Source organism: Arvicanthis niloticus, chromosome 5 (assembly GCF_011762505.2).
Source record: "Arvicanthis niloticus isolate mArvNil1 chromosome 5, mArvNil1.pat.X, whole genome shotgun sequence".
Taxonomy (NCBI): Eukaryota; Metazoa; Chordata; class Mammalia; order Rodentia; family Muridae; genus Arvicanthis; species Arvicanthis niloticus.
Window position 1 is genome coordinate 41,943,274 of NC_047662.1, and position 19,907 is coordinate 41,963,180.

Genomic DNA, 19,907 nt, shown 5'->3' on the forward strand with positions numbered 1-19,907 from the left:
ATAATTAAAAATAAAACAATGGTCAGTGTAGAAAAACTGAAAATCAGCCCTGCGGCGGTGGTGCACGCCTTTAATCCCAGCACTTGGGAGGCAGAGGCAGGCGGATTTCTGAGTTCGAGGCCAGCCTTGTCTACAGAGTGAGTTCCAGGACAGCCAGGACTACACAGAAAAACCCTGTCTCAAAAAACAAAAACAAACAAACAAAAACAAAACAAAACAAAACAAAAACCTGAAAATCATACATATTTCTGGTATAACTGTAAAATAGCAAAGCTAAGTTAAACACACACACACATGAGTATTAAAACAAACCAGTAATTCTACTTCTGGGTGTAGTTTAATGAAAACATATTTATGCAAAAAAATTACTCATATATTCATAAAAACACTGCTCATAACAGCTACAGCACAGAAGCAACCCAATTAAATAACTAACAAATGATTAATATAGTATATTTATATAGTAGAACATTATTCATCCATAAGAAGAAATAAAGTATTGACACATGCTAGAACATATATGAAAATTTAAAATATGTTTATTGAAAGAAGCCAGGACCAAAAAACCTACATACTGCATGAGTCTAACTTTAAAAAAAAAAAAAAAAAAAAAAAAGAGTAAAATCTAGAAAAAGAAGGCTAATGGATTAAGAATAAGAACGAGGCGCTCTCTTGGAGCCTGTCCTATGCTCAGGAGTTCTTTCTTACTTTCCTTAATGAACCATTGTTTCCTCTTCTTGAAGAAGAGGAGGAAGAGGAGGAGGAGAAAGAAGAAGAGGAAGAGGAAGAGGATGTGTATCTATGTGAATGAGGTGGGGGAGAAACAACTAGAGAAATGACCCTGTAATTACTACTCTTACAGTGGACCAAAATTCAATCTCAAGCACCTACGTGAAGCAGCTCACAACTGTCTGTATCTCCAGCTACAAGTGGACTTAATTTTCTGTTCTCCAAGGACACAGATACTCAAGTATACACACTCAGACATCAATCAGCATGAATCCAAATAATTAAAGCATAAATCTTTTTTAAAAACTCAGAAATAAAAATGATACATTTTGGTGATATAGCTGCCAAATATACAAAATAACAAAAAGCTCTGAATTATAATTTGTCAGAATTATACCTCAACAAAGCTGTTTAAGCTAGCATGGTACATGGGAGCAGGCAGCAAAATGGCAGGGAGAGAGCCTAGAAAATTAATAAAGAGGCCCAAAGTATTAGAGCAAGCATGTTTAGAATGGACACAGAAATAAACTCAGGCAGACTTAAGAAACCACATAGTGAGACCCTTTAAGACTGACATCCAAGTGCTGGGACTTCAGGCACGTAAGTAACACTATGTATAGTTACAATTCTATTTTCTACAAAACAACAATAAAAACATCAAATAAACAAACAAAAACAGCAAAAACCATTCTTTCTCATTTGTCCAGTTGCTTAAGGCAGAAATAGGTATCATCCAGAATCTGTTCTTTAGCTATCATTTCTAATTAATCATCAAAGCAGTGGCCATTCTATTCCTGAATGATCTTCAATTCATGTTTCTCTACCTCACCATTAGTGATTTGAAAAATTCAGAATACAAATACTTTAACACTTTTAGGTGATGGGCAAATATGAAATGTAATACAAGAATTTACATAATGAAAACAAAAATATTTGCAAAAATTTATATGTTTAAGAAAGTCAAAATATATAATTTATTGATTAAGAAGAATGTAATTTTATGAGTGTGTATGTAGAGAGAGAGAGTAATTTACTTGAGGTTAAAAAGATAGTGTTTTCTATCAACATCCATGACAAATATTCATCTGTAATCCATCTATAACAAGAAAAAAAAAAAAAAAAGGCAAGTAAAATAAAGTGGTCACCAACAATTTGAGTGGGAGCTGTCTCTGACTTGGACCCTGTTGCCTGCCTTTGGATCCCTTTCCCCTAGCTGGAAGGCCTTGTCTCGCCTCAGTGGGTGAGGAGGATGGACTTAGTCCTGATGAGGCTTGATATGCCAGGGTGGGTTGGTAAGAAAGAGGCAAGGTGGAGTGGGGGCTCCCTCCCCTTCTTCCTATAGAGGAGAAGGGGAGAGTGGAAATGGTAGGAGAGAAGGGAGGGAGGCTTCAATTGGGATGTAAAGTGAATAAATAAATTAATGGGAAAAAAAGTGGGACAAAATATAGAACTTAGTGAAATTTGATTAAAACAAAACTGCAAATACTTACAAAAAAAAACTTTATTTCTTTATGTGAGTATGTGCATGTATGTGTTTACACCATATGTAAGTTGCCTGGTGCCCATGGAGGCCAGAACCTTAGAAATGTAGTTACAGACAGTTATGAGTGATGTGGGTGCTGGGAACAACTCAGTTTGTCTACAGGAGCTACTAACCATTGAGTCATCTCTCCAACCCTTTAAAATAAATTTTATAGAATGAGAGATTACAAATAACTAAAGATATAAGATTATCAAATTGTACTGAAAGTCCAGTTGAGGGTGGCAAGTATTAATTTATAGTTTATACTAAACATTAGAAACTGTCAAGGTTTATGACTCTTTTCCCATTAGTGTTATTCAAACAGACAGACAAATGATTCCTGGAGTTACTATAAGGTTGAACATATATGGATACAAAAGGATAGCAGGTAGTATATAATACAGAAATGTATAAAACAGAAAGTAGACAAGGTCAAATGGGAAAATAAAATGGAGACATAAGACAGCTGATAGATAAGGAGAAAGTATATTACTATATATTAGCGAAACAAATGGTAAAAAAATAAAGTAGGAATAAGAAAGGTAAGAATAAAAAATACACTGTGTGTGTGTGTGTGTGTGTGTGTGTTGGCTTTTTGAGACAAGGTCTCATGATAAAGCCTATGCTGGCCTCATATACACCAGCTGACCTTGATCCCCGTCTCCACCTCCCACGGGCTGTGCAATTATAACTGTGAGCCACCAACCGAATCCAGGATATTTATCTTTCTGGACATTCTTACAAGTATACAACATATTTAGTAGTGAAAAAGATATTAAGTGTAAGCATGAAAATGAATAGTTCCTGTAAGTTATAATACTTACATAACAAAGACCCAAAAGAAAATAAATGACAATAAGTTATGAAAAGCCATATACTAAAAATTAGAAGAAAATAAAGATTTTAAAAATAATTAGCAAGCTCATAGACTCTTCTTTCTAAGCATCAGAATAACATTTAGTTGTCATGCTAAATAAAAAACAAAACTAAAGATTTTTATATCTACATATAACTAGGGACTAGTTACAATGTATCGAATTATAGAAGATTAGTAAAACTTTTATTCATACGATGAAATTAGTACATTTAAGTTAACTGAGGTCTCTTATATAGCATTTTGTACTGTGCCCTTCCATTGTCAAGTTCCTACTGAACATGCAGAGTCAAAATTACTGTAATTTCCAGGTAAGATGTCACTAAATGTGTATTGCTATGTCAATTAATGGATTAATGAAACTACTATGTTTTCCTACATCATTTTGTGTTTCAAAACTTTTGTTTTTTGATATTTCCTATTTAATTATTGCCCATGTAACTAACTACTAAGGGGCTAACAAACAAACATACATGAGAACTAGTATCCAAGAGGAAAAGCATCCTGCTTTTCTTACCCGACCATCAAAAATAAAGAGTCCTAAGACTGGACTGACCAAATTTCTAAGGACATTCATATGTAAAGACAAATAAATGGGTATTCTCAAGATTTTTTTCTGTTCAAAGTCTCTTCCTCTAAAACAGAAACTTCCTCTGGTCTCCTAAGAAATAGAAAAAGCAAGCAAAAGCTGCGTGAGACCAAACAGCAATGCATGAAGACAGCAACTGTAGTCAGAGGAGGAAGTCTCAGTCTCTGCTGTTTAATCCAGTATACTGTAGCTGCAGCAGACTTGAGGCAGGAGCCATGATATAAGTTAATACTTCAGATTTCTCCTTTCTGTGAATTTCAGAATGGGAAAATCTGCATCAAAGGTTTTGCTCCCTTTCACTCTGCCACCTGTGAAAACTGCAATGATAATGAAGTTCTAGAAGAAAAAGAAAATAAAACTTTCAAATAATGTAAACTTACAGCTTCTCTGCCAATGAGTGGATAAAAGGGGGTACCAAAAAGTTTCCTTCCATTGATAAACGCCTTCATAATAAAATTGGTCACTGTTGAAGAAAGAAGATAATAAAAGATTTAGACACTACTTACCAGAAATTTGAATGCACATATTCTCTACATTTAAAACTTACTTTTTCTAGAAACACCAGCACCAAGGTTATGATTCAAGTCAAAAGGATCTAGAAAAGAAATATTTGTAAGTTAATGTTTATAAGTATTATACCATAAAGTGGACTGTGCTGGAACAGGAGTCTAATGCTATATACTCTCAAACTATCCAAGTCAGTGAATTATCCTTTTAAAAGTATTAAGTGATTAAAAAAAAAAAAAGGGGGGGGGGTGGGTTTGACTCTTTTAGATCAGCTTTCCTTGCTAAATTTTTGTGTTCTTGAATTAATAACGTAAACAGTCACCTTCAATTGCAATGCATTTAGAAGTCCACTGCTTTTCAAAAGTAGTCAACAGCTTTTTCTGCCGAATACTGATTACATACTCCTTGAAATCAAACTCTTCAGTATAGAAGCGTAGCAGTCCTAACCAAAGCTCTCCTAGTGATTCTGTGTTCTTTCCAAGTGAAGGTAATCGCTTTTTCTTCAGTTAACAAAATGGGAAGAAAAAGAGAAATATGGGAAGAGGGGGGTAAGGAAAAAGAAGAGAGGATACATATTTAAAATATAGAAAATAAAAACAGGTAAAATTATTAAAGTATGCAAAATGAACTTTCTATAATATAGTAATCACATAAAAATTACCAGTTCTTCTGTTTTATCAAAGAAAAAGGCATTCCATCCATCAACCATTCTCTGTGGAATCTGCTTTCCATCAAAGATCTGCATAAAAAATATTATTATTAGATTTCAAAGTTATCTAACCTGAAGACCTACAAGACTTTGGATCATTTAAGACTTTATCTACAAAAAAGATTAGAATTACTTCCTAAGGAAAAACATTACAATGTTATAGCTTGATGCCAAGTAAATGATTAATGAAATATACCTAAGCCAAGCTGAGAGTCTCCATTCACATTTAATATTATTTGGCCTATCAAAATGTATTTGTATGCATATGTATGGATATCTGCAGCCCACAATTAAGTAAAAGTTAAAAAAACAAAACAAAAGAAAAAATAAACCAAGTTTCATGAAAGGATTGTAAGTGTAGGTATACAAAAGATAATATTGATTCTATACCCAAAGAAAACTGGTATTACTGTTCCCCAGTACCTTTATTCACTTACTAATATAAGGCTAAAAAGTGCTTAAATATCAGATAAGTTTAATAGAAAATTAGGTAGATTTCCCTGACAGCTTTATAAATTATGAATCCTTCTCATTAAGTTGCACATTTTGGCCTCAAACTTCAAATTCTCCTGCCTCAGACTCCAGAACATTGGATAACAGACATGTGTCACTATGTCTAACTAAGAAATACTATTTTATGAGGAAAAAAATACAATATAAAGCAATTGTTTTAGAACAGTTGACTTCCATAAGTAATTTTATAATTTGCTTTCCTTTTTATGAGACAGGGTCTCATTAAGAAGCCCAGGCTGGCCTCAAATGTTATGCAGCCAAGGATAATATTGAATTTCTGATCTTGCCTCTAGCTTCTAAGTACTGAGATTATAGACATATAACACAATGGCTAGTTTACAATATAAGGAATCAAACCCTATGCAAGCTAGACAAGCATGCTACCAACTGAGCTATACATCCAGCCCTTGTGACTTGCTTTTCTAAAAGGATTAATAAAACGACCCAACAAAGTAGAAAGTATACAGTATTGCTTTAGAGTCAGCAAAACTAAATTTTAGTCTCAGGCTTATACATAGATTCTGGTCAAGATAATTATCCCCAAAAGCCTCCATGAAGTTAACCCAGTAAAAATAAAAGTTTACATTAAATATACAAGTATTTTATAAACTAACTTTTAAAAAATGTACTTATTTTATATTTACTGGATATGTGTGTGTACAAGTGAATGCAGAATGATGCTGGGAATTGAATTTGGGTTCTCTGCAAGAGCAGTAAGCACTCTCTTAACTCCTTAATCCATCTCTAGAGTCCCCAAATGTATTTTTTTAAAGGAGATTTATTCATTTGTGTGTGTATGTGTTTGTGTGTGTGTGTGTTGCTTACGTGTGCCTGTTCACCACATGTGCGCCCAGTATCTGTGGAGACCCAAAGGGTATCTAATCTTCCTTAACTCAAGTTAGAGATGGTTGTTAGGTGTCAAGTAGTTGCTGGAAATTGAACCCAGGTCCTCTGAAAAAGCTCTTAAGCACTGAGCCATATCTTCACCCCCTAAAAATTTACTTTAAAAACATAATTAATTTACTTATTATGAATATATGTGCATACCACTCAAGAGCATGTGCCATGACACATATCATACATGTGGTCAGAAGACAGCTTGCTCCTACGAGTCAGTTCTCTTCTTCCACCTCTTTGATTCCCAGAGATAGAACTCAAGTCCTCAGGTTTAGGGACAAGGGTCTTTACCTGCTGAGACATCTTGTTGGGTTCCCTAAAATGCAGCCTTCTTGAAAACTCAAATGTGAAGCAAATAAAAAAGAGGTATCTTATTAATTTTAATATTTATTAGTTTTTATTTGTTTTCATATATATTGTGTTTTTTTAAAGACAAGATCTGCCTATGTAACTCTCAATGACCTAGAACTCACTATGTAGACCAGGCTGAACTTGAACTACCTGCCTCTGCTTTTTGGTGCTAGAATTAAAGGCATGTGCTACCACCCCTGCCTCCAGCCCAGGTACAGAAGTGTTTTAAACATAAGACAGCTTTTCTTTCCCTGTCTTTACCTTTCAAAACATACATAAAATAAAACCCAAGGCTGTTTCAAATAACCTGATAAGTTAATCCATGGAGCCCTTATCAAAGGGCAAGTGGTTTACACTCCTGTATGTCTAGCATCTCAAATTTCATTCTCAGATTTAAATTTCTTGTGTTTAAGAGAGCTAAAGCATAAATGTGAAGCACAAAACCTCAATAAACCAAAGCTTACCATAAAAAAAATTGTTGACTGAATATATTCTTTATGTTAAAGATCAAATTTGCAAGAATTAAACTAAGTATCTTGGGAATACTTATATATAACTTAAACAAATACAGTCACCTGAAATGTTCAGTATACATTCTGGGTTTTTTTTCTAAAATAAAACCAGCAAAGACTTGGAAAGATGGCTCAGTTGGTGAAGCACTGGCCTCATAGAACCCACATAAAAAGCTGGGCATGATAGTATGTTCCTTTAATCCCAGTGATGGTGTAACAGGATGCAGATAAGACAGTGATTATAGAACTAGAGCTGTAAACAAGTGGTAGAGTATTTGCCTAACACATTTAAGGCCAGGGTTTATGCTCTCAAAAAAGTGAAAGTTTTAAGAGGCTAAAGTAAAATTTTTATTATGTAAGATTTAGATGTTGGGAGATAGGCATATAGTACCGTGATTGGTGCTGCTTCCTTAACATATAGGAGACCCAATTTCAATTCCTAGTATTAAAAAAAACAAAAACACAAAAACAAACAAACAAACAAAAACCAACCCAAACCCCCCAAAAACCCAAAATCATATTTGTATAAGACACTTGAAAATTCCCATGTTATTTTATTATTATAGTTATGATCTACTTGTATACCAAAATTATACCTTTTTTTAGTTGTGTTAAAGCAAAATTTACTATCTTAAATATTTGGTTCATTGATATTAAATACTGAGCTATACCATCACATGCCATTTAGGTTTTTTTTCTTTTTCTTGTAAAAGTACAACCCTGTGTGTGTTAAATTGTTATTTTCCATGCATTCCTTTCCCAGCTGGTGGCAACTACCATCCACCATTCTACTTTGTGTATCTATAAATTTGATTATTCTAAGTACCTAATTGGAATCAAATACTATGGTCTCTTTATTAACTGGCTTACCTCATTTGGTATAATGTCCTCAAGGTTCTTTGATTAAATTTAATTTTCCAGTTGATATAGTTTAAGAAAGCATAAATTTTCATGTAATCAACTAAGAACAACACTCCTAAATCTCTTTTACTGTTAATTTTTATGTAAAGAATGTTCTTGGACTTACGATTTGCTGGAACAGAAAAAAAAAACTCTGCTTAAGAAAGTTCCTTTTGACCTGAATATATTATTGATCAACAACAAAAAACCCTCCACAGGTTAGGAACTCATTTTGGTGGGAAAGCCCTAGCCTAAAGGTTCAATCCCCAGTACTACAAAAACAAAATAACACTGCAAAAGCCAGAACATAGTGTGCTGTTATACCTGAAACCCCAACTACTCAGGAGATAGCGGCAGAATAATGACAGGCCAGTCTGAGCAATTTAGCAAGGTTGTCATAAAATATAATCTGTAACATAACATAAAAATTATAAATTTATAAAATACCTAACATTATAAGGGAACTTGAGAATATAGCTCATTGGTATAGTACTTGCTTAGCATAAAAAGGCCCACAAAATAAAACCTTAACTAAACCTGAATAACTAGCTACTTAAAGTTAGATTTAGTTGCAAATGAAGCTAGAGATAATTAATGTTACTAAACAAATCATTACCAATAAAAAATTTATCTGTAGCCAATATTTAAATAATATCAGAAAACACAAACCCACATGACAACCAAAAAGGTCTAGAAGCAAAAACGTATGTATCAGTCTTGACACAACTAGGACTCATTATACTATATACATTGATTGTCTGTCATTTTAACAACTACAGTCTGTTAAAAAAAATAATGGGGTGTTCTCTTTCAACAGCATATATACTCAAACTGAATTGACACAGGGAAGATTAGCATGGCCTCTGCACAAATTCATGAAGCATTCTATATTTTTAAGAGGCCATGAATCTCAAAGGGAGCAAAGAAGGTATAGAAGAGAGTTTGGAAGGAGAAAGGGAAAGGGGAAAATAATGTAATTATAGTATGATCTTAAAAAAATAAAACAAAATATTTTAAAAACCGATCATGGGAAACTTTCAGTTGATAAATGAATCCTATTATATTTGAACAGTAACAATAATTTTGGTAATAACAATCACAAAAATATGGTAAAAGAATATTTAAAACAATCATCACTATGAACACCTATTTTAATATCTATTTTTTAAAAGGCATTCAGTTTCTGGGTTTTGTTTATTAGGTTGCTAATAAACAGTCCTTCTTTAACTTTTTAAACTGATTTGGGACGGTTAACCTATGAGTTAAGGGACTATAGCAAATTCATGGCTTTGAGTTTATTGTTAGGAGGTTTCCCATATTTTATTTAGAAATAGCTGAGAGGAGTGAACGGACAACAGTCCAAGTTACCTTACATGGATAGTTGGTTTTCAAAACATCGGAAGTCCATAGAATTGACGCTACAAATATTTATATATTAATGTCCATTCTGATTAGAGACCTGTCTGCTCCTGACAGCTTCCTGTTGTGGATTCTAAGAAGAAATTGAGCATCCTTGGAGTTACTCCAGTTGTGTGGTGACAGCCACTAAGCAAGAATTGCCTCTTTCCATCTACAGACAAATTACTGTCCAGAAAAGGACACACATGCAGAACAGTTGAGTGATTATATCTGCCTAGACAGAGTAATCAGCCCTTAATAATCCTGCATCACTAAGGTCTGTCAGATGACTCTGGGCCAGAAGGCTGAAGATTTGATGATGCTCCAACGTTCGGTAGTATAGGGGCTTTTCAGGTGTTCAGCGGTCTCTATAAATTGGCTAAGTTTTAGAAGCTATATTTAGTGCTTCCCATAACTTCAGTTAACTCAGTTATTCTGGATTTCTGACGGGGTTGAAGACCTATAGTCTCATAGCCAATCCTGGTTATTTCCTTTGAGAGAAAAGATCTGAGTAGATGGTTTTCAGCTGACATTCATTCTAAAGCCAAAAAAAAAGCCAGGATCAAAAGTAAGTGTTTTAGTTAGAAGAGATGACAGAGGTTCTGGTTAGTCAACAAAATGATGGACTGGGTATTGGGACTATCTTGTACCTCACTGGTACAATTAGGAATAAGTATGCTCTAATTGTATTTTGAGAGAAAGGTTTTACTTTAACAGGAAGAGTGATATGTAGGAGGAGCTAAGTGGGAAGGAGTACTGAGAGGAAGAGATGGAGTAAGAAGAGAAGATGAAGGAGAGGAGAAGCTAGGTGATGAGAGAGAGAAAGAGAGAGGGGGCATGGAGGCAGATGTTCACATGTCTCCACCAATCAAAGATAGTTTTTATATCTAGGTTGGGTATTGGGTTACGCTTCTGATTTAGCATTACCAAACTTATAAATCCTTTGATTAACATTTTTAAAAAATTGTATAAAAGCAAAAAGGAAAGGGGGGGTCATGGGACAGGGATTTTCTAGGGAGGGGAAATGGGGAAAGGGGATGGCATCTTAAATGTAAATAAAATATAAAATAAAATTAAAAAAAAAAAAAAAAAAAAAGACAGGGTCTCACTATGTACCCTTGATTGGCCTGGGCTCCCCATGTAGACCAGGCTGGCCTGGAACTCCCAGAGGTCCCCTGCCTCTGCCTTTTTGAGGACTAGGATTAAAGGTGAATATAAGCCCAGCTTGCTTTGTTTTTTAAATTTTGAAGGCAGGTGCTACTATGTAGCTAGGTTAGTTTGGAACTGCTTGCTATGTCCCAGTCTGGAACTTGTGTGCCTCCTGCTAATTACAGACATGAACCCACCCCATGAACCACTTCACTGTCTCTGATCTACATAAACACTGAAAAAAAATACTATTCATACATTATTTGGTTTTGTCTGTTAAGACATAATTTTGCTATGTAGCTTAAACTTGAAATCATTCTCCCTTGCCACATCTGCCTATGGTATTACAGCTTTACTGATAAAAAAATTCAGAATAGTGAAGGTTAGGCAGCTTGTTAAAGCCCATACTATCATAATTATGGGTTTGACTAAATTCTGAGTCCAAATAACACACCCTTATCTATTAACCAATGCTGCCTCAATGATTACTAATCCATGAGAGACCACAGAAAATACTCTGAAAACAAAATCTGTGGCCCACTCATGTCAATCATATACCATCAAAAAAGAAAAGTATAAAACACAGAAAGTGATAAAATTGGCTTTGGCAGGCCTAATATAATTTATAGTAAACTTTAAATATTCTGTAGTGAAAGCTAGGCATGATGGTACATCCTTTTAATCCCAGCACTCAAGAGATAGAGGAAGGCAGATCTCTGTGCATTTAAGGCCAACCTGATCTACATAATGAGTTCCAGAATTATATAGGGCAACCCTGTCCTTAAAAAAACAAACACAATTCTACAAAAATCATCCAACTTTTAAAATGTTACCATCAGGATATGATATGGGTTTTCTCCTGATAGAGAGATTTGCTCAACTTTGTCATGAGGTTATAGATACAATGAAGGCCATAAGACAACCCAAGACCATATTCTTTGCTCCTAGTATGTGCCTTAATTGTCTCAGACACAATGTCTATAACCTGGAGTCTAGACTATGTTTCTGTTGGTAAGAAATAAAGAAAGGTTACTTCTGGGCACTAAGAAATGAAAGCCAATCCAAGCTTAGTGGTTGTATGCCTTTAATCCCAGAATTTGGGAAGCAAAGGCAGGCAGATCCTGCCTCAGCCTCCCAAAGTGCTTTAGTGACAAGCATGAGACATACACCAAGCTAAAACCATTTCTTAAAAGGTACATTCTGCCAAAATGAACAGCAACAAAAAAAGCCTGTATAAGTAAAAAAAAAAAAAAAAAAAAAAAAAATTAAATCAATAGCTAGTAACATTTTTAAAACAATGAAACAATGTTTCAAAATAATTATACATCGCTGGGCGCATGCCTTTAATCCCAGCACTTGGGAGGCAGAGGCAGGCGGATTTCTGAGTTCGAGGCCAGCCTGGTCTACAGAGTGAGTTCCAGGACAGCCAGGACTACACAGAGAAACCCTATCTCGAAAAAACAAAACAAAACAAAACAAAACAAAACAAAACCATCAAGTCCAAGGGAGATATATCCCAAGTAGTCAAGATTGGTCCAACATATAAAAATCAAACTCATCAATCACATTAATAAAAAGAAAAGAAATCAGACTAATATTATCAATAGATTCACAAAAGCATTTAGTAAAACTCAATACCCATTCATGAAAATGAAAGTAAAACCAGGCACAGTAGTGGCTGTGGCACACTACTACTTCCAAGTTGAAGAAGAATCAAGTAAATTTAGTTCGAGGAAAGCCTCTCTCTGTTTCACTCTCTGTTTCTCTCTCTCTGTTTCCCTCCCTCCCTCCCTCCCTCTCCTTTTCTCTCCCCAAAATATAAAAATAGCTAGGCATGATAGTACAAAACTATAAAATCCTAGCACTCAGGAAGCAAAAGTAAAAGGATCACCAAAAATTCAAGACCAGTCGGGTGTATGTATCAAGTACTAAGCCAGCCAAGGGCTACAAAGAAAACCTTTATAAAATTAAAAAACAAAGCAAAAAACCACAATGACAAAAACAAAACAAAAAAAACCCTTCATAAATGAGGAGGTGATGACTTTTTTTTTTTTTAAAACTTGGCAAGAAAAACAAAATCTGCAGGCTTCTCTCTTTGGCAGAGTTAAGCTAATCTAAGCAGAGGCACTGTGAATGGTACCTCTGCATAGGCATGAAGTCTTTCTCTGCTTCTTCTCAAAGCTAATTTGTATTTTTCTGTCCAATCATTGTTTGATCCTCATGTTTGCCCAACTCCCTAAATCTAGTCTCTTCCTTATGCTGTCCCCTTGTGAAACATGCCATTTTAAAATTTTTGCCATAGACCAGGGCTACAGAGATGGTTAAGTGATTAAAATCATGAACTGCTCTCACAGAGGACCAAAGTTTTGTTCCAAGTACCCACATGGTTTACATTCATGTACACACACACAACTTATAAATATTAAAAATATATTGGTCAGACTTTAACATACACCATACTAAAGACCTGAAAATGACACATAAACATATGGAAAGATACTCTCCAACATGTATGATGGGGAAATGCTGACTGAAACAATGCAATACTACTAGACATATAATAGAATGGCCAAAATGAAGAACACAGATAACACCAAATTCTGGTAAGGATGTGGAACAAGAGGAACTGTCCCTCTCTTCTGGTGGGAATACAAAATGCTACAAGCCACTTTGTAAGAGTTCAGCAATTTTACCTTAAAAAAACTAAATATACAGTAAAATGCATCACTAATCCTGCTTAATGATATTTGCTTGGAAGACTTGAAAAACACAGCCGGGCAGTGGTAGCTCATGCCTTTAATCCCAGCACTTGGGAGGCAGAAGCAGGTAACTTTCTGAGTTCAAGGCCAACCTGGTCTACACAGTGAGTTCCAGGACAGCCAGGACTATACAGAGAAACTCTGTCTTGAAAACAAAAACAAAAACAAAAACAAAAACAAGAAAGAAAGAAAGAAAGAAAGAAAGAAAGAAAGAAAGAAAGAAAGAAAGAAAGAAAGAAAGATGGATGAAAAAATAAAAAGATATCCACATAAAAACCTGCAACTGGGTCTTTTTGTCAGGGTCCCACTTTGTCCTCAAACTTAGTATGTAGTTGAAAATAACCTTGATCTCTTCCTGATCCTCTGCTTCCATCTCCAAAAGCTAAGATAATAGGCACCTCTAGGCCTCCTTTGGGGCTGGGAATCAAATCCAGGGTCTCATGCATGCTAGGCAAAAACTTGACAAACATAACAACTTCCCCTAGCCAGTTTTTTTTAATTGTTTGATTTTGAGATAAGGTCTTGCTCCATAGCCCAAGTTGGCCTTGGACTTTCAATCCTTCAGCTTTAGCCCCCCAGCTGCTGGGATTATATAAGTACATCAAGACAAACTCATTCATATGGATCTTTCTATCATTTGCACTATAACGGTCAAAACTTAAAAGCAACTAAGATGTCCTTCAGTGGGTACCTAGATAAAGAAACTGACATAGAGTTAAGAAATCTACCAGTTTAAAAAAAACTGTAAATGCATATTACTTAATTTGAACATGTGTAAGTCTGCTCTCCCCTCAAAGTACATGTGTGTGAGAGTAATTTTAAACATTTATTTTATGTGTATGGGTATTTTGCCTGCACAAATGTCTATGTACCATGTGTGTGCCTGATGCCTAGGAAGGCCAGAAGAGGATATCAGATGCCCTGTCACAGATAGGAATTGCAAACAATTGTGAGCCGCCATATGAGTTCTGGGAACTGAATCTGGGTATTCAACAAAAGCAGCTAGTGCTGTTAACTGCTGAGCCATCTCTCCAACCTTCAGAAAATTAACTGTCAATCTGTCAGAACACAGAATCATCTCTAATAGAGAACATAAATAAACGATTGCCTAAATCAAGGATTGGCCAGTAGACATGTCTGTGGAAGACTGTCTTAATTGTTAATTGATGCAGAAGGACCTATTCCATTATGGATTGATAGTCTGTTCCCTAGATGTTGGGAGGGGAAAGACTATTCATATTAGGAGACAGCTACCAGAAAGCATGAAAAGTATTCATTTCTCTCTGCTCCTCTCTGTGGATATGGCATGATCATCTTAAAGCTCCTGATGCTGTGACTTTCCCAAAATTATGGACCAATGCTGAAATTATTTTAACCAACTAAACCCTTTCCTCCCTAAGCTACTTTTTTGTTAAAACATTTTATCATAGTACAAAAATGAAATTGGGACAATCTGTTAAAGACTTGGTCATCAAGATGATACTATGAAGATCTTATTAATTTTTTTTTTAAATAGGAAATTATTAGGTTTTGAGGACAGGTCCTACAACTACAAGTGAACTATGGAACCCCAGTTTCACAATGTTTCTGTTTCCTGGTTTGTAATATAAGTAGCCTCCTCTACCACATACATGAAACATGATATGCTAACAAAGAAGAAGAAGGCCAACAAATTTTAAACTATACTCCCTAGAATCATAAGCTTAACTATAGCATTTATTATAGACTCTTTTAGTTCACTGCATTAATATAAAGATAACTCAAACAATGAGGAGGAAAAAAGGAGTTAAACAGAAAAAGATAGTGGGCATGACTGATCCCAGCTACTTGATATTCTACACAAAGAAAACAAAATTATGGACTAAAAAGACTAAAAATAAAAAGATCAGTGACTACCAAGAATTGACAGGAAGGATGCTCTCTAGACAAAGCAAAGACAAGTTCAGAAGAAAACTGTTGCCAGGCAGTGGTGGTGCACGCCTTTAATCCCAGCACTTGGGAGGCAGAGGCAGGCTGATTTCTGAGTTCGAGGCCAGCCTGGTCTACAGAGTGAGTTCCAGGACAGCCAGGGCTACACAGAGAAACCCTGTCTTGAAAACAAAAACAAAACAAAAAAAGAAAACTGTCCCATGTATTATTCAAATCTACATGATATACAAGCCCAATGTAAATTATGAATTTGGTATGACTATGATGTCACTGTAGATTCATCAATTTTAACAATGTATTACTCAAGTGAGGCTGATAAGGGGGGAAGGACTATGTGCCTGCCAAGATGAGGGTAATATGAAAAATCTCTACCTATTCCTCAATTTTGCTGTGATCTGAAATTAATCAAAATACAGATGTTTTGGGGGACTATGGCTCAGCTACATAACGCTCATCTACTATGTATATATGAGGCACTACATTTGATTCACAGAACCACAAAAATTTAAATATAAACACATAATAGCACCAACATAGTAGTTAGGCGTTTTTGCCTAGGGAAACTATTTAATTTTTATTTCCCCGCTACTGATTGTTTAAATGGGAAGGAGGTATTGCTAAAATTGTGTCAATTATGAGACTATTTGAAAATTTAAGATGACTATCAGATACTTATACCACATGGCTTAGTATTTTGTCATTTTTTTTCTCTGTCATCATATTCTAGTTTAGGTGAGAACAGAATATGTGGTTTTCCAACCAGTCATAGAAGCACACAATTTTAATTCCAAGGGAGGCAGAGGGAGGCAGATCTCCGTGAGTTCGAGGACAATTAGAACTATATAAACAAACCCTGCTTAAGAAAAAAAAAAAAAAAAGAATATATAGTTTTCCAGATATATCTCTCCCATCTCTAAACACTTATGTTTCTACCAATACAGAACTGGATCTTCTCTAATGCTGACAAATCCACTCTCCCAGAAATAGGAGAAGCAAATGGAAGAATAAAAACAGTTTTATACCTCTTTCAGAGAGGAGGGCATAAACTGGCTACTGAAACTGACTCTGACTCACTAATTTATGAGCATGATAATCTCCTTTCAATGTACATTCTTATGCTTAATATGACTTTAGAAGAAATAAGAAAAATCTTCCTGCATATTCTTTACCAGACTTCTCAAGACTGTCAAGTGTATGTATATAAGACTTCATTATCAAGCAGGAGGAGGAACTATATTCTAGAGAGAAGAAACATACATGCTTCAATGTGATAGCTTATTATGATATGTATGAGTTTGTGCTGAGCTACAGGAATTTGATTATGCATATCTGCAATATTTTGGTTTTTGGAGACAGGGTCTCTCTGTGTAGCCCTGGCTGTCCTAGACTCACTCTGTAAACCAGGTTGACCTCAAACTCAAATCTGCCTGCCTCTTATCATGTAAGATTAAAGGCATGTTATACCACTGCCCAGCTTATTTTCAGTATTCTATGACTATAAAAATTTAAAATATTACAGAAGATACTCAACAATTCCTCTAGTAGTCAATACACTCCAATAATAAAATTTCCCAAAAACTTCACTATTTTAATTATAGCAATTTTAACAAAAAAAACTTGGAACATTCATGACAGAAAAATCTATCATGAACTCATCAAGCAAGCTCTCCTGTTTAAATCCATGATTTGCTTAAAAACACCTGTAACAGTTCTTTTTGGGTTTTTTGGTTTTTTTTTTTTTTTTTTGGTTTTTCGAGACAGGGTTTCTCTGTGTAGTCCTGGCTGTCCTGGAACTCACTCTGTAGACCAGGCTGGCCTCGAACTCAGAAATCCGCCTGCCTCTGCCTCCCAAGTGCTGGGATTAAAGGCTTGCGCCACCACTGCCCGGCAACAGTTCTTTTTGAGACAGGTTCTCATTCAGTTGCCTAGTGTGTTCTGAAACACACTATGTAACCCAGGCTCGCCTTAAACTCCAAATGGTTACACTTCTTTCTTTGACCTCCCAAGTGTTGGGACTATAGGTATCAGCCACTTCTTTGGGCTTTACAATATTCTTAATCACTTACTTCTTGTAGAACTGGGATAACTGGTGGCTTTCTTTGCTGCAGAAAGTACAGCACCATAAGGATATAAGCATATGAAGATAAACTTCCCCGAGATGCATCTCCAATGTCACAGCGCTGAAAAAAAAAATACCATAATTACAAATAAAAATTAAACTCATTCCACAAACCACTGTCTACTCTGATATCTTATTTTAAACCTCATTGAACTGAAAGATATCTGGAAGTTCACTAACAATAAATTACGAAAATGTGAGAAAATAGGCATTTTTATATATTACAACTAAATGTAGAAATTAGTATAACAAGGAGATGAAGACATGACTAACAAGGGTTAAAAGCAACTATTGTTCTTTTAGACAGATGCAGGTTCAGTTCCTACTACCCACATGGTGGCTCACAACCATTTTTAATTCTAGTGGCAAGATATTCACAACTTGTCTTCTAACCCCCTGAAGATATCAAACAGGCAAATGATGCACATACTTACATGCAGGCAAAGCATTCATATATATTAATTTATTTAAAACATTTTTTAAAGACAAAGATTCTCTTTCTCTGTGGAGCTATGGCTGATCTGGAACTCACTATGTAGACCAGACTGATCTCTAACAGAGATTCACCTGACTCTGCTTCCCTAGATTAAAGATACATTACCATGCCTGGCAACTCTTTAAAGATCAGTTTAATATAAACTCTATGAAGAATAGTTAGGCAATATCAAAATAACAAAAGCAAAATAAACTTAAATGCCCTGATATTTCCATTCCAAAAATTATCTTTAAAAATGTGTAAAATAGCCGGGCAGTGGTGGCGCACACCTTTAATCCCAGCACTTGGGAGGCAGAGGCAGGCAGATTTCTGAGTTAGAGGCCAGCCTGGTCTATAGAGTAAGTTCCAGGACAGCCAGGGCTATACAGAGAAATCCTGCCTTAAAGAAAAAAAAAAATTTGTAAAAAAACTAAGAAATTGAATTTTAAAATTAGAATAATTATAATAACAAGACATCGGGAAAAAGATAAGTTCATCAGTAAAGTTTAGGAGAAAAATATTAGAGATATCCTTACAAAGTAGTCCATATCCACTGAAAAAAGGACTGGGAAAATGGTTCAGTGGATTAGAGCAATTGCTGTGAAATTCAGTTCAAACCCCTCAATTTCCACATAAAAGCTCAGAAGGCATGCATATGCCTGTAAATCCAGCACTGTGGAGCAGAGACGCACCAATCCTGGGAGCCTGTGGGTCATTTCTTTTTACCAACCAGACTTGGTAGTATACTCCTTTAATCCCAGCCCTTAAGAGGCAGAGGCAGAGGCAGAGGCAGAGGCAGAAGGATCTCTTTGAGTTTGAGGCCAGCCTAGTCTACACAGCAAGTTTCAGGACAGCTGGAGCTATGTAATTAAGACCCTATAACAAAAATAAATTTAAAAACATAAATAAATAAATTAAAGAATTACACAGTAAAAGCTCAGTCAGATACAACTCAAAATATTAAAACAGCAAGATCACCTAAATGAAAGAAACACAGTAAGACCCTATCTTAGAAGAGAAAAAAAAAAGACAAAAAGAAAAACTAAATAATAAAATTAAGAATATTTCACTTTAGCTATCACAAGTATTATAACAAGACAACGTTTTAACTTCTGAATAAGTACCTTAGCAAACACTTTCATAGTATATCCCAAGTACTGTACTCTAGGATCAATAGCTGCATAAGTAGCTAGCATTCTTGTGTTGTGTTGAGCCTGAAAAATAATTATGTATTGAAATCATTTAATATGCATTAAATAAACTTAGCAATCAGGTAAAAAGATGCAGTACACTGTAAATAGTATAACAAGATTACAAAATTCCTATCAATTAGTCAAACAAACCAGCTTCACTCTGAAACCAATATCAAAATACTTTTCCTTACATTACTCACAGTTGAAAATTTTAAACATATCAACAATCTGTCAACTTTTTTTAAGTAAGTAAGGGAGAACTGGAATGTAGTGTCCCCACTATCACAAATTAATTATACTGTCAAGTTTTCCACCGTTGCGGAAATTGCAAGGGTATAGTCAGCATATTCAGCACAAGCCGCCTACACAATTATGGTCTCTTCCCTACCAGGGAAGTGTATCTGTCAACTTTTAAAATTAAAAGTAAAACAACAAACACTGAGAAAGCAATCACAGACATCCTCCTGTTTACAATAGCCTCAAAGAAAGAAAATAAATCATCTAGGAATAAACCTAACCAAGGAGGTGAAAAATTTCTAAATTGTAAACTCTAAAATTTTGAAGAAAAAGGTAATACACTAGACATGCTATGGACCTGGATTGATAGAATTAATATTGTGGAAGGAAATGACTTTCTACCAAAAAATCATTTACAGATTCAATGAAACCCAATAAAACATTCTTTATAAAAATAAACTATCCTAAAATGTATACAGTAACACAAAAGAGCACAGATAGCCAAAAAAAAAAAATCCTCAACAAAAGAAGTGATACTGGAGGGA

General features: G+C 35.1%; 1 protein-coding gene and 1 pseudogene across 6 annotated transcripts in view; one reads left to right on the forward strand and one right to left on the reverse strand.

The window, feature by feature from the left end:
* Tut4 (terminal uridylyl transferase 4) overlaps positions 1-19,907 on the reverse strand; it is a 107,418-nt gene that overhangs the window by 20,077 nt on the left and 67,434 nt on the right. For all 6 annotated transcript variants that reach the window (XM_076934501.1, XM_034502744.2, XM_076934500.1 and 3 more), the window contains exons 19-24: positions 19,057-19,146; positions 17,405-17,518; positions 4,883-4,960; positions 4,544-4,721; positions 4,262-4,309; positions 4,095-4,177 (exon numbers count right to left, since the gene is read on the reverse strand). In XM_076934501.1, the coding sequence (XP_076790616.1) occupies positions 4,095-4,177; positions 4,262-4,309; positions 4,544-4,721; positions 4,883-4,960; positions 17,405-17,518; positions 19,057-19,146 (591 nt within the window). The remainder of the gene's footprint in view (positions 1-4,094; positions 4,178-4,261; positions 4,310-4,543; positions 4,722-4,882; positions 4,961-17,404; positions 17,519-19,056; positions 19,147-19,907) is intronic.
* Positions 8,904-8,998, forward strand: LOC117709654 (U6 spliceosomal RNA; annotated as a pseudogene).